General features: G+C 43.7%; 1 protein-coding gene across 2 annotated transcripts in view; it reads left to right on the top strand.

The window, feature by feature from the left end:
* Positions 1-15,622, top strand: part of ABCA1 (ATP binding cassette subfamily A member 1) — a 91,555-nt gene that overhangs the window by 24,001 nt on the left and 51,932 nt on the right. For both annotated transcript variants that reach the window (XM_032205299.1, XM_032205300.1), the window contains exons 4-5: positions 113-254; positions 1,106-1,227. In XM_032205299.1, the coding sequence (XP_032061190.1) occupies positions 113-254; positions 1,106-1,227 (264 nt within the window). The remainder of the gene's footprint in view (positions 1-112; positions 255-1,105; positions 1,228-15,622) is intronic.

Genomic DNA, 15,622 nt, shown 5'->3' on the forward strand with positions numbered 1-15,622 from the left:
AAGCAATTTGAGGCAGTAACCAGGACAGGATTGCCATTGCCCTCTGCTGCTACATAGCATGACATCTGCTTTGTCTTGTGTCTGTCTCCAAACTATTGTGTTTTGGTTTTAGGTCACTTCCCAAACAAAGCTATGCCTTCAGCTGGAACCTTGCCTTGGATACAGGGGATCATCTGCAACGCCAATAACCCTTGTTTCCGCTACCCAACTCCTGGGGAATCCCCTGGTATTGTTGGAAACTTCAATGCCTCCATGTGAGTCTAGTCTGACTGCTTTTTCCTAATCTCTGTTCTTGGGGGGACGTATGGAAAAGGGATATTTTGAAGTCACCAGTTAATTCTGCTACCACTTCAAGCACCAATCTCTCCAGCTGCCAGTTCAGAGGGGCTGTGGTGTATCCCCGCGTCCAAGCAGTTGAAGCTCTCATTGAATAGAGCTTTGCCAGGGCAAGGGCTGGGTCTGTTCTCTTACTAAGTGTTCAGAAATCAGCCCAGAAAAAAGCAAGGTGCAAACTCTGTTCCCCAAGGAACCCCCATTACCTGGCTAATGTACCTCCGAGATGGACAATGTAGAGTGAGAGACTAAGAGCAGCTTAAGAGCAGGGTCTGGGTGATTCTCTTTGTCAGTTATTACTGGCTAATGTATTGCAGGAAGCTCCATTTGTGGCCAGCATCCTTGTACCCTGCCTTGCTTGCTGCATTTGTACTGTCAGGCTAGCTAGGCTTAAAGCAGAATAAAAGATGTCTGCAACCTGGAAAAGCATTTGAAAAGGAGCAAGGGCACACTTACATTATTGAGTTCTAAGAGGGAGCAGTTTACAAGCAGCAGGAGAACTACTCCATCCAAGTCTGAACTGCTTTCAAACGCTTGGAGGTTACCAGTGTAACTTTGCTTGACCCTACTTTAGCAGACAACTTTTATTAGGCTCCTTAATTGTCACAAGGGTGACCACCAAGAAAGGGCTCATTGTACTGAAGAGGGCAGTGGCATAACTGAAAGGACCAAAGTTTGAAATTGGGATGTAAAACTGTGTGGATGCTGGCTCACTGAGCTGATGACTGATGGTTGTTTTTTTTTGTTTTGTTTTTCCTGTCTCTTCCATTAGTGTTTCCCGCCTGTTCTCAGATGCCAAGAGGTTACTCCTGTACAGCCAACAGGACACGAGTATAAAGGATGTCCAGAAGGTCTTGGGAAAACTGCGGAAGTTGGGAAACTCCTCTGGGTCAGGTAATGGCATGGCAGAAAAAGCCACCTACATTTGGTGTTTCTCATCTGGTTAATTCTACGTGTGTGAATTTCTGACATGTATGATAATAGGAGGCTGTGTAGTTACCACTTGCTGCTCATCAGACCTTTCTAGTCCTACAGAATTAACTTAAGCCTCTCCATGTCAAAGCTTTGTGTGCTCTTTAGATTCTTCGGTGGAAGAGAAAGGGGAGGTCTGAATGCCAAAAATAGCAGCTGTTTTGGATGTGAAATTACAATCCTCAGCCTGCTGAAGTGATTTAAAATGCTGACTTTCTTAAAGAAGTTTAGGTAGCGTGTGTTTGGAAAACACTAGTTATTTTGCCAGTAAAGCAATGAACCAGTTACAGCTAGAATTTACCTCTTTACTCTACAAGCTGCAGAAGGAAGTGAGCTGAAGGAAGACAGATAAGGAAAAGCTGATCTTGGCCTCGAGTTTACAAACTCAGAGCTGATTATTATCTGACGATGAAGTTTTAATTTCCCTTCTTAGTTTTTATTTTCCCTGTGACTGTTTGGTGTAGGGTACTGTATTCTCTGTTACTGTCCAGCAGGATTTTCAGTGACAAGCTCCAGAAGAAAATGTTTTGTCTTACGGGCTCTTACTGCCCCGTTAGTGGAAAACAAACAAAAAAACCCACCAGCAACTGAGGATCCTGCCATTTTTAGCTGATGTGGGAATGCCTGGCATGGCTTCCTGTTCCATGGAAATGAGTAACTAAGTAGTGTGAAATCACATAGGAGGCTTACAGGAGAGCTGGGACTTGCAACAGCTTTGTCCAGTCTTGGGGAATGTATTGCCAAGCCTCACTGACATGGCAACTTGTTAGAGTTTTTTGGGGTTCTCTTCTCTCAAAGGTTATTTCTCTTGGCTGCTTTGTCGGTACTGCCTGCTTCTATTGGAAACAATAGTTGGAGATTATTGGAAAGTAACAGTTTAGGAAGAAATATTTACAGAGCAGGGGATGCAGCTGTTGAGTGCCTTCACCTACAAGCACTTGATGGTATTTCAGAGTTTTGTGAAAGTTGTCCCTGGTTTTACAGTTGTGGTGTTCCCAGCTCTTTCCACCTGAGTATGGTTCAGGTAGGCTCCAGGAAGAAGAATATTGGCCCAGTGTGATATGAATAGTTTCACAAGTCTGATGTGGCCTGAGCATACTTCTGAGGCAGAGGTAACATTTTTATATTCTTTCTCGTGTTGCTCAGTACACTGCAGGTCATTTTGAAATAATCTATATTGTTACTGGAGGGTTGGTAGATGCAACGGGGATTGTCTTGGATAAATAACCATCCTCTCTCCCCTTCAGAATCCTGATGAGATCAGATCTGCAGGTGTTAGTGTGGTCTACTGCTTTTTTTTTTTTGCGTTAGTTGACCTGTATCTTTATGTAAAAGGGACACCCTTCATTCCTAGGCCCAATGTCCGTCCATATTGCCAGGCTCCCTTCTTTTTACTCTGGCAGCTGGTAAGTGGCACCACCATTCTTTTACCTAAATATTCAGTATTTAAGGGGGAGTAGGTATGTGGTGAACCCATTGCGCAGAGATTAACAGATAATGAACACAGCCAAAATGAGATAGGATGACTGTATTCCTCAAGGAGAGATTAAAAACACGTTGAAGGGAACGCATTAAACCCTTGGTTTAACTCGGTGTTGTGGGAACAAGCCCTACCAGTGGGAACAGCATAAGTTGTTACCAGGTTTTACATCTAATTTCTGCAGTACTATCTGCAAATTAACTGTACCAAAGAAAGTCAATGCTTGTGTTTTGTATTGAAACGTGCAGAGAGCATCAAATGTGAACATTTGCAAGAATATGACTGAAGCCATAAGCTGGAGCATCATTGTTGGGAAGGTTTGAGGGGGCGGAGTGATTCCAAGAAACATTTTGCATAGGGAGTATTGTGCGAGTCTAGTCAGAAGTCTCGTGTTTCTCTACACTACAAAGACTACTGGACTGATTGCAAAAAATAAGCATCAGACAAGTCATCTAAGATTGTATTTCTGTAATAAAGTATTTCAAATGTGTAGTGAAAAAAAATAATCAAGCCTCCATGTCATTGGAAGGACAGACTGTCCATTGTTGGTATGGCTTGTAGGGAACAAAGCTTGTGCTTGTTTGTCCTTCTTATGATATGCTCATTTACAAAGCCACCAGCTTGGGGGTCCCTGCTGCCCACTCTTTGGCTGCCTGATTCATTCTCTGACAGCATGCATAAAACTGCATCCTCTAATCTTACAAGTATTTGTGTATTTATCCTTAGCAATGGTTAGATCCCTGTGCAATGAAGGGAACTACAGATGAATCCTTCAGCTGCTGTTGACAGAGGTGTGAGGAGTAGCTTAAATCCATCGGTCTCTGGGTTATTTCAGTGACTCTGGGAACTTAAGCAGACCGTAAGAGAGAGAGGTCAGCTGTGAGAGAGCCTCCCAGACTGAAAGGATGTTCTGAGTAAATAGAGCCACTGCGGTCTACAGGAAGAAAGTTCCTTTGCCTGCCTTAGTACAGGCATTTCCCGCAATTAGCAGGAGGGTTAATTACCTGATGAGTTAATAATAATAAAAAAAAGTAATACCTCATCCATTCCAGTTCTGGCCCAGACCTGAAGCCTGTTCAATCAGTGATGCAGATAAATACAGCTTTGCAGCTCACATTTCCCCACTGGGAGTAACTGTATGCTTCTTACTTTGTGTTATGGGCTCAACTGGCGTCTCTGCAGCTCCTTCTTCCTCTCTTACGCTGGTGTGATGTCCCTCTTCCACACACACTTCTCACTGCTGCCTGATGGCTTTCAAACAGGCTTCAGGATGACCTCCTGTTACTAGCGTAAAAGCTAGAGCTACGGGATGGTTTGTTCTAATATTATGCAGAGTATGCATGTCTGTGTTTGGCTCCAGATGTTTGAATCAGTTAAGAGATCATTTGCCAAAGTCCTTTGACTTCAAACTTGTTTTTAAAAAGAGCCTTGACAAACTAATGTCCAAGGTGGTATTGCTGGTGTTATCTGATCTGACATTAAGCACATTCTGAACCTTGGGGAAGGGATGCGTGCCTAAGATGTCAGGGTACTTACACAGGTGTCACGAAGTCAGGAGTCTTGGTTAAAGACACAAGGCAGGACCCTGAGATTTTGCTCAGGGAGAGCTTTAAACTCATGACAACAGACTTTGTGCCTCCATCACTTCTGAGGGATCACCTCTTATCTTATGAAGAACAGGAGCTAGAGAACTGTCTCCTGTTCTCTGCTGCTTCTAGCTCCAGAACTGCTGTCCAGCTGAAAGGGGAGGATGTGGCCATTAGGGAGCAGCCCACCCTCTTTCCATGTGGCACCTTTTCTAGCCAGGATGAAGCTTTGGCTGGTGGTGAGAGGGAAATAAGCACCGGTGGCTGTCAGGCTGTGTGGGGGCTGCTGTTTATGGCAGCTTCCAGCAATCCCTGAGCAGTGAAATCTACGTGCATGCACACACATAGTGCAATGCAATCGATTTTGCAGGCAGGTGCCAGGTGCCCTCTCCTTCCCAGCACTTGTTACATCTCTGTCCAACAATGTCATCAAGGTCTTCAACATTCATATGATAAGGCAGAGTACAAATCAGAACAGAGTCAAAGACCTTGGTGACAGCACTTCCAAGAGCAAGACATGGCTGCTGGGATTGCTCCTCACTATAGGCTTGGCTCATTGGATATAGGTACTGGCTTTGCAACTGGCCTCAGCGTTGAGGATAAAGTGTTTACAAGAAACAAGCTTTTCTTCTGTTTTGGAAGGTGGAGATACACTTTCCTTTTTGCTCCAAGACATCTGTTCTTTGTTTCCTTCTCCTCTATACAAAGCTCCCAAATGTTCTGCTCTGTGGTGCCATGGGGTAATAAAAATCAACAGGTAAAATTAAAGCCACCTTCCCTGTTGTTGCTAACAGTTGCACGTGTAAGCCAGTCTAGCTGGTATTTACTTCATTGCTCTTAGTTTTCAGTGATCCCAAAGGGCATGTTTTTATTTTCCTTGAAACCAACCCAACTAAACAAAAAGGGAGTAATGAAATAGGCAGAGGGAAACAAACATCGCCTAAGAAGTTGCATCATATCTCAGGCTGTTGTTCTATACGTGCCCTCCCTTTCCTGCTTGTTTGCTAGATTAGTATTACCCGTGGTGTAGGAGAAACATCAGCTGGATAGCATCTTCTGCCAGTGTTGCACCTCGGGGACTCTAGGTCCTGTACAGCTCCTGTTGGGGCTGAAGGAGTTTGCAGGCTGTCCAGTCAGAGCTAGTAGGGCTACTTTTATTTAAAGAATGGTGGAGGGCTAGGGCTGAACAATGGCCTTGGGAGAGGCTTTGTGGTGGTATGTGACCTGCTGGATGATTATTAGGGTGCTCAGGGAAACAGGATGTTCTGCATTATCTACTAGATGACTTTGAGGTCATAGATAGCTCCCTCCTTGGTGTCTTCTCCCTAATAAAAATGGCCCCACACCCTCAAGCTAAACATTTGGATCGGTTCTTATACCTGCCTACATCTCCCTAATTAAGCTGGTTTCCTCCCTGACTTACCTTGGGAAGGATCCTAGCAAAAACCAGCCAGGCTAGAACGAGGACTAACAAACCATTTGTCCGGGTGGCCTTCATCCCCGGAAACACCTGCGTACACCAGTGGTTGCAGGGTGGCATTCCTGGCATCTCATGGCAGCAAGTAAATACACGTCTGGGTTCTCTGATACTGTGCTCCATAATGACGCACAAGGCCTTGCTTTTCCTTCAGTCTGGGGAAAATGCCGCCAAAAACCACTGCTCTGTGGTAACGGTGGTGAGATTTTGACTCTTGGGGGCATCTAGGAAGGCCAGCTGTTGGGTGTGATTCATGTATTTCATTGCGTTAACCCTCAGCAGAACCCTGTGTGGGGTTCCTGGAGGTCTCCAGGCTGCTGCTCCCTCCCAGCCCAAAGTGTCGAGCCAGGACTGTGTGTGAACAGGCATGATTCTGCCTTGGTCAGATGCAGTCTGTAATATGGAGCAAGTAGAAGAAGCCGCCAACACCAGGTATTCAGATTGCACAAAGGGTTTTGCTTTGTGTGCTGTGTCGATCAAACAGGAGACTTGGGTATGCACAGTTTTCCCACATTTGCCTAATTACCTTTTCCTTGAAAGCACCTAGTCTCTGAGCAGACACAAGTAGAAAATATTTCGAGTACATTCTTGGAAGTTCAAGTCCCTTACTACAGGTGTAGTGAGCAGCATCTGTGTGTGAATCCAGAGGGTTCATTATGTTTTTGTCCTAAACTCCAGCAGGAAGACTGACAGTCAAGATAGGTACCAAGACTGAGGAGACTTCTTGGTGTGGTATTCAGCCCAAATTATGTGTTATGCAGTTAGCTGTAACATTTTTAGTGACATGGCACAGTATTTGCTGAACTACACACTTGTACACTTACCACTTCCATTGGAGTCTGCTTGTGCGTCCCTTGCTATTTTGAAGCTGCTGCTAAGATTAAAGTAATAAAATAATTCTGTTAGAGGTTTAGGCACCAAGGTCTGCTGCACTGTGAAATCTGTTACCAGGAAAATTATCCTTGCTTCCCGTGGGGGTGTCCATGAGCTTTCAGAGATTTTTTGTTAGTAACAGCATTGTTATTACATGACTATACTTAGAGGCTGGGATGGGTAAACAGAAGCAGCGTAATGTGCATCACTGTCTCGTGATTCTGCAGAACTGGGCTTCAGTGCCTGTGTGTTTGTAGCTGAACTTCCCTTCTGCTTTTGAAGTGGGAGGTTTACATTTATTCCAGCTTGCACTCTAGGTAGAATATGCATACATGTGGATGTAGGCGGGAAAGACTGTAGTACCTTTGAAAGTGTAGCTCAGAACATCCAGTCAGCGTCATGTTACATCTGGCCTTGCTTCAGTGTTTGCGCTGTAAGTGACAAGAGCTTGAGCAAGACATCTAGGATTCCTGTGATAAAGGACTGTGTGTACCATGTTAAAAACATGCAAGGGGAATCACAAGGATGTCACCATTGGTCTGTATTGGTGAAGGACAGTGCTGACAGTTTGGTTACTTTAAGACCACCGTATGCCACCAAACAATTTGACCACTTGCAGGGCAACCAACAGTGCCCATAGTTAAAATATGCAGCACAGCTACTACAACAAATTTTAGAAAATCACTGTACCTTAGAGGCACTTGCTTTATCTTGATGTTAATTTGTCTAGAGAAAGACACAAAGATAAAGAAAACAAGAACTGCTTATTGTGCTTGTTGCAGCATGAATAATATCAGCTGCCAAAACAGGACACTGTGGGAGAGCTCTGGGTGCTTCCTTTAGTCTCCTATAAAACTCTTCAGTCTGGTCTGTCAACACTGACTTTTGTTCTGAATCACCAAGTAAAGCCAAGCGTTAAATGAACAGTCACACCTTTCACACTCTCCTATTATCTCACTCTTTTTTTTTAATGCAACCTTATCAGCAGAGTTTGCTAATACCAGCATTATGTTGCTGAAAACATATTCTCAGTGTTAATTTCAATTTGCATTTATTTTCTCCATTCCCCATTCTGACACGATTTCTGGGTTTGTTCTCAGCGACTTCTAATCTCAGAATTTCAATAAATTGCCTGATTTGTGGAAGATCACATTTGGTTTATCTAAGGTACAGGCTGACGTTGGATGAGACGGGAGGGTCACAGGCTGCTAGCACCAACCTCAATGTGAAAACAGTCTCCTAGGAAACTTGTACCACTGTCCTCTGGTGAAAAGTGCAGCTGTTCCCAGGGGATTTCCTTGTCTTTGTGCTCTCATGAGAGCAGCTATTAGGAAATGGCCACAGCTGGAAAAAGCTGTGTCCACCTCTGTATCTGACTTGGTACTGAGGCTGGAGTACGTAATTTTGATCTGACCTACCATATCTCCAAAGTTAATATTGAGCTTTGGAGCCTTCTCTAGTAATAATACATTTCATCTTTTTTTTTCATCATTACAAACATTTATTTATTACCCAATTTTACAGCATTGCTGTGAGCTAAATAAATAAACAGCTGCCAAGGAACTGGAGTCCTCCTTCTACAACACAGTAGGATGTGACATAGTTTTAAATGTAGTCAGGATGCAATAAAAGATGATGGCTTTGAAATATTGTTGATGTTGAATCAAAGTTCATTTTTATCCAGGCAAGAACACTGCTTGACCAATTTCTTTGAAAATCCATAAAAATTCAATTTTTGTAGGCTGCTTTTTTCACAGGGAACACATGCTGTTCTATTTAAGTATTTTTGGTCATAAAATAAGTGACTGTCAATGTCAGGATCCTGGCTAAAATCAAACAACATTTTCTACCTCCTGTTGCTAAACTTCTTTGCTGCTTCAACAGACTGCAACATTCTTTATTTGCAGTCCTGTTTTTTTTAGTGTTGCAGTGTATTATCAAGTAGTGGTTATGTCTTGTTTAAGAGATGAATTTTTATTTCAGATTATAGGTTTTTTGTTTGAATCAGACTTTGTAAACAAGAAACATGCAAAGTTATGGAAAAATCCTTTTGAGATAAATTAAAGTGCTCCAGATTACAAAAGTGTTGCACATTTTTATGTATAAACAGAGTTGTAATAATTAACCCAGCTTGTTAAAACTTAATATTGCTTATGCCTCTAATGAGATTCTTGGCTGATGAAAAATTGGTATAGCTCTGAAAGGTTTGTGGAACATAGCTCAGCTGAAGATCTTGCTCAGGCTTTTTTATGCTGACCTGTCCATACTGAGGTATATATGAGGGAGATTGAAGCTGATATGTGACATACATCTCTATAAATAGCTCAAGGTTCATCCCCTTTCTATTTAGTTCTAATTTTAAGGGTAGTGCAATGGAAGACTGCATTTTAAGGGATTGATGTGGACATGAAAGCACATTGTCCCAACAATTCTCCTTACAATAAGGCGACAGATCTGTGACATAATCAGTGTCCATCAGATCTCTGCTCACCTATCCTCTTTCCCACTCTGTTCACACACTTGTCCACTGCCCAAAAGCTGGGGAAAGCATTAACTCTAGTGCTGTAAAGCCAGAGAACAGAAATCAAGACAAAGCAATTCTTTAAGCCCACAATTACCTCTAGCTATGCAATCCATTTACTTCCTTTGCAAGTTATATTGTAGTGTTACCTGAAGAAAGTCAAAGGATTGTACCAGGGTGTCCATATAAGTAATGCACAAGCCTCCTTCAGCAGTACACACTTTTTCTTATGCTAAAGTGCACTGGTCTGTGACTCTGAAGTACTCAGGACCCTGTTCCTCAACCAGAAAATGGCACTGCCCTTTGTTGTGTCTACTAGCAGTGCTCCTGACCTCTGTGTGAAACAGGAGGCAGTAGTGCCCCCACAAGTACTCCAAGGTGTATTTTCAGCTGGCAAGCTCTGCCAGTACAGAAGGGAGGGAATGGTTAGTATATTGCCAGTCCAGAGTGATGCCAAACGGAAGGATGAGCTCCTCAGACTACCAAGGCAAGGTCTGTTGGGAGCTTCCTGCTGTAAACAGCAGCACAGTGTAGTACTTAGGAAGCAAGAGACATGATCTGTACCCAAAACTTTGCTACGTGAGTTTGGGCAAGCCATATTCACAAAGTATCTGATTTTCAAACCACATTTCTCAAAGATTGAGAAATTTCTTTAACTATTTTGAAGTGCTGTTGCTCAACAGTCTGATTAATGTTAGTAACGGGGCCGAATGGTTGCAAAGGTTTCCCTGAGCAAGACAGAGCACATTCTGTTGTTCCAGTGCTGAAGCTTGATTTTCTCATTCCTTTGGACTTGGAGCTCAGAAGCAAAACTGAACTACATTATGGATAACTTTCCAACACCCAACCAACTTGAAACATAAGAAACAATCATGAGGGTTTGAAATCATTTAGATACAGGTATGTGTTGAGAATAAGTAGGCAGAGTGCCCATTTAAGCTTGTTGGACTATAGTGATTGGCTGATTCTTGTGAATCCTTAGCATTTTTGCTACCTTTGGGGTTGGTTTGACCTTAGGAAGCTCCTTGTTCTAGAGCTGGCTTTTGCTGTTGTGCAGTAGATGAGGGAGCGTTAGGACTTGGCACTACATCCAGAAGTGACACTTCTTCCTGACAGGCGGGGAAACAAGATGCACTGTGATCTGCTGACTGCAGACTCGGTATCACGTTGAGCCAGATGTGAGCTGGGTTCTACGAATCCTTGTCAAGAGAGAGGAAGGGAGCCAAGACCGAGTGAGGCTTCACACCCAAGGAAGGTGTGGCTATTTCTTTTTTCATCTTTCTGTGCAAAGCTAAACAATGCAAGTGCAGGACAGTCAGGCTCCTTTGATTCTGGGCAGCTCTGCCTGTCATTTTGCTTATAATTCATCATTACCCATACTGGTCTTGTGAGGGAAGTCTTTCCAATGGTGCTGGGCTGCAGCTATAAGTCAGAAGCAGCCCAGTGTTGTTGGGGTGGTTCTGACTGCTTGTTTCAGGGCTCTGAAGCTATTCTGACACAGGTATTTTCTGTCTGCATTGGAACCAGCAGTTTCCCAGATGCTTGCTCACATATCCAGCCCTTCCGCTATTAGTAATGGTCATTTGATTAAAATGTCCAGTCCTGCCTTTTCCTGTGACTTGAATTTCCACTGAATATAAGGTCATTTGTCCAAGTGCAAGCAACGCTGGCCTGGGTCTTCGTTGGCCACAGCTCCTACTTTCAACTTCTGCTGAGGTCCATACTTTTTGATAGCATAGCGTCACACCATGTATTCTCACACCAGTCTTTGCCATTGGAATAGAGGTTTGTGGCTGGACAAACCACGCCATTTGTTTCCAGCCTGCCTATTGTTTTTTAATATATTTTACTGCATCTCTGAGCTGATGTTTTGGCGTATCCAAAATCTGCATGTTACCTAGGGCATAATGTTCTTAGTGCAGTTAAACTCCAAACCCTATTTTTAGCAACCAACCCTTACCTTCAGGCTCTTTAGAAACACTTTTCAGGTATTGCCAAGTATCTATCTTTTTTTTTCTTCTGAGCTGGATTTGACAAACAGAGATCTTCCATAGCCTGTACGTGCCTCAAAAACTTTCTACATACCACTCCTGAAAATCACTTTGTTGTAATAATGAAGTATCATTATCTGGTCAGATCTGAGGTCTGTCATCCGTATAGCTGACAAGCCAATTCATGGGTTGGAAGATGTGCAGTGTAGCAGTTTATCCTTATTTTGTGAAACAGGAGAATTCTCAACCAGTTATAACTGCCTTGTGAACTCTGGAACCCTGCTCAGAATTTGCTTTTTAAAACAATACAGTGGGGGTATTTGAATTTTTTTTTTTTTTTTTCTGCAGGCATGCTTCATTTATTGTACTGTACGAAGCCTGAATACAAGTAACTTTTTTTTTTTTTTACTGGCAAACTGTATTTCACAGTTGTCTGTGCTGATAACAGTGTTTGGTTTGCAGCAGGGGAAGAGGCGAGAATATCTTTTTTATGGTGTTATACAAGACCAGGGGGTGTGGGTGTGGGTGGATGTGTGCCTTCAGAGACGGAAGCTATGGAGGCTGTGTTTGTTCACAAAACTGCTGCTGACCACCATGTGGCTTTCATTTCTGTGTCCTGTGCCTATGCTTTTTGATGCAGAGGCTATCTGTTGGCATGTTTGTCACACAGGATCTCTCTGATGTGCCTGTTTGTTGTGGCTATCCAAGCACCGCTTGGTACCTCAGACTCACCTCCTAACTTATAGCTCCCAACACAACAAGTGGGAAGGACAAGAGAAGTGAGTTCTCCACGGTGGAAAGAGGGGACCTGTTGCACAATATGTACCTTTATCCTAGCTGCTGGAGAAGGGCAGGAGGCTGCCTCCTCACTACACACTTTGCCAGGGAAATTTGACATAGCAAGTATGTCAAGATTATGGGCTTTAGTTAAATGGTGCTCACTTGGGTGTCATCTAATGTCTCCACAGACAGCACTGTTACATTTCTGATGGACACAGCACAGACCTATAGCCTGCCATGAAAACACATCAAGCCATGGCTACAGAAGGAACAGCACTTCGATTGCAAGCAAATTAGGCTTGTGTTTTCACATGAGCAGGTCCTGCACAACAGGCCTGCTGAGCTGCTTGATTTCTTGTCAACAAATCAGGGCACAGCTGTCTAACTTGTTCAGAGAACAGTTTTGCACTTGTCAGTATCAGCAGGGATACAGGCAGCTCTGAGAGCTATTCCCACCATACCAGGGGCAAGGTATGCCTACAGGAAAAGGAAAATTAAACCCCAGTAACTTTTTGTTTGTTTGGTTGGTTTTTAATAAATACCTGTATGTATGCACCATACATCACATCATGCTCTTCCGATGTGCTGCTTGAAGTTAGGGTTATAACGAGGACAAATGAAGATTTGCCTCCTTGCCAAAGCCCAGCAGTAGGTCGTCTGGAAGGTTTGCTCTTCATGCTGTAGATCTGGGCTGTTGGCTCAGAGTGGTACGATACTGTAACAGACTCCAACATTAGGAGATTTCTATTTCCTCAAAGTAAGCATCAATTCATGAGCCCTTCTGTTCCACTGTTACTTAGTTTGAAAGCCTCTTTTTATGGGAAGTAGCCTCAGGCTCCTTTCGTCTATAAATCAGTGACAGGCAATGAGCATGAAAATCAGTGGAGTCATTTAACTGCACCTGTCAAGTATTTTTGAGGAACACTTCCCATAATCTCCACTGAAAAATTAGCACAAAATTCTAGTGTAAGTGTTAGTCTCGCAAGCACACTTGGTTTGTCTGCTCTGGTCCTTTTCCCATGTGAGGAGTTGCTAATTGTTAAGGTAAGTCTCCAGCCAGAGTCCTCTTGGTGGTAATGTGTGCCACTTGTAAATGCTTTCAGCTGCAGGAGCTGATACCAGCTCTTGGTCTGCTGGTAGCCCATTCATGCACTTGGTATCTTGCAATATGTCCTGTTGTTGGGGCTATGAGTGGGAAAGAAGCAATGCCCTGGGTGAAGCAGGGCTCTGTGGCCAGGGAGCCTTCTCATCTTGTCTTCTGGTCATGCCAAGGCACTGTGGAGCAGGGTTGCACAGGTATGATGGGCAGGTGTATGATCAAGCTGGTGTGGGTGGATGTGAATTACTGCCTTCACATGAAAGCTCTGAGGAGGCACTGTGCACCTACCTCCCATTCTGCAGAAGTGCAGTTTTGTTCCAGCAGGGAACCAGGTACAATGAATCCCACTTCCCTTCCTGGTATCTCCTTTGGGCATTTATGGAAGCATGCTCATTCTAACAAAGCTACAGCTTCGTATGTCCTGTCTTGTCTTGCTGGTTCATCTTGCAGTGATGCTTTTATGCAGCTGCTGTGAAAATGATTGGGTTGCCCAATTAACAGTCTCTGTGATGAGAAATAAAGGGTCATAATTTAACAACAGCTTCTCTGTTGTCTTGATGCTTGGCTGTGAGGAACACAGGCTTAGCCAAAGGGTAGCAAATCTGCTAACCACAATGGATATCCAGAAAATAACATAATTGTTTTCTGCCCTGAATGTTCCGTAAGTAGGGACTGAAATTCCCTGAAGATAAATAGTCACACTTAAAGATGGGACACACTGCCCTGTTTTCCTCCTAGCTTCTAAATTAGCATGGCATGAATCGCCTTCTCCCCCTTCCTTCACTGAGTTCCTTGTAGGGACTTACAGCATGTGAGGCTGGGAAATAAACAGTACATCAGCCTGTCAGATTGTTTTCAGTCAGCCTAAGTTAGTTTTAAACTGGTAGAAAGTCTGGTTTACTATAGCTTATGGAGAACAAACCCCTTGAGCACAAACCCTGCAAATTGAAGTCAGACCCGGTGAGATCTGTATTCTATGGTACACTGAGATATGTTGAACTAAGATTTGCATGCCTTTTATTTTTAGAAGGCAGTGCTCAGGATATGAAAACTGTAGCCACAATTTCCGTGGGGTTTTGTTTTTCTACCCTATTGTTTCATTTTTAAAAGACACCGCATAATTAAATTTTGAAAGGAAGGTATGAGCCCATTGTGCTTCCAAGTGAAGCAAGAAGGAATGGAGAACAGTCCTGCTCTCTAACCTGCACATTTTTAATCTTCTCACTTGTCTGTGCATCCTCTCAGTTTTGCTGGAAATAGTCACTGCTTGCTCTGGGAGCAGTTGTGGTCATACTAATAGTAAGAGGAGCAAATTAAAACAGGTTCCTCACTGTGGGTTGGTTCCCTTGCTCTTTCCTGCACTGAGCTGCGTTTAGAGCCTGTGAAAGTAACTGGTGATGTGTTTCCAGAGTGATGACAGTAAAAACCTCTGGCTGTGGAGAACATATGAACCATGGACACTTTCTTCACTGCACAATCAGTGTTTCAGTCCAGATCTAGAGGGAAAGTAGACTAGTTTATCTGCAATGTTTCTCATGACCCCACATAGCAATGACTTGCTATTATTTATAGTGGACATATTTTGTTCTGCACTTCGACTCAACCAATAACGTAGCAAGCATGGAGTTTCTGTTTTTCTTGCTAATTCGTATGGATGTCTTGAGCGCCTTGAATAGACTTTTTCTTGCTATTATTGTCACGATGATTTGATTCTCAAGCTAGAAGTGACCAGTCTGGCTCTGTGCTCAGGGGTGAAGGTGCTGGAAGGACTGTCAGGAAACTCTGAATCTTGAACAGATTTAAAACAGTCCTGAAGGAGATGGTCTTCAATATGAAAATCCGGAATTTCTGTTTTCCCTGCCCAGAGCTCAGCCCCCTGCGTCAGTTCGAAGCAACAGGAAAGCCGTGTCTTTCATGAAGTCAGTGTCCGTGAAATGTTGCCATGTGTGATTGTTTAATCCTGACCTGTGATTTCAGAGAGGAAGGGTGGTTTTGTGGTTAAGGCACAAGACCGCCAGTTCTGGGAGCTCTTGGTTCTGCTGGAGACTTCCGTGCGTGACTGTAGGGAGGACATTTCTCCCTGCCCCACAGGGGAAGTGGACTTCTTGCTTCAAACAGATGGGGACTGTCTCCTGCTTTGTTGCTACACAGTGCCCAAGCTGGAGCTTGGCAGAACAAGGCTCAGCACATCAGTCCTGCTGGGCCTGCTGACATGAGGTGGTTTGCATGGTTTATAAGCACAGCCCCTGTTCTTGTTCTCCGTTGCTCTGCTTTTGTTCCTTTGTTGTCATGACTGAAATTACAAAGGTAGGCTACCGTGAACACCATCTACCTTAGTATTTCTTCTGCTGTGAGACAGTAACTTCAGATGGCCATCCCACCTCCAAATCATGGCAGGGGCTGACATCAGATCTGATCATCTATGAGCGTGGTGGCTCAGTCTGACCTCACGTTTGTGCCTGGGGCTCATCTTGACTTGTGGGACCTGAGTTGCTGACTGGGAGGCTGTA

The sequence above is a fragment of the Aythya fuligula genome, chromosome Z, assembly GCF_009819795.1.
Source record: "Aythya fuligula isolate bAytFul2 chromosome Z, bAytFul2.pri, whole genome shotgun sequence".
Lineage (NCBI taxonomy): Eukaryota > Metazoa > Chordata > Aves > Anseriformes > Anatidae > Aythya > Aythya fuligula.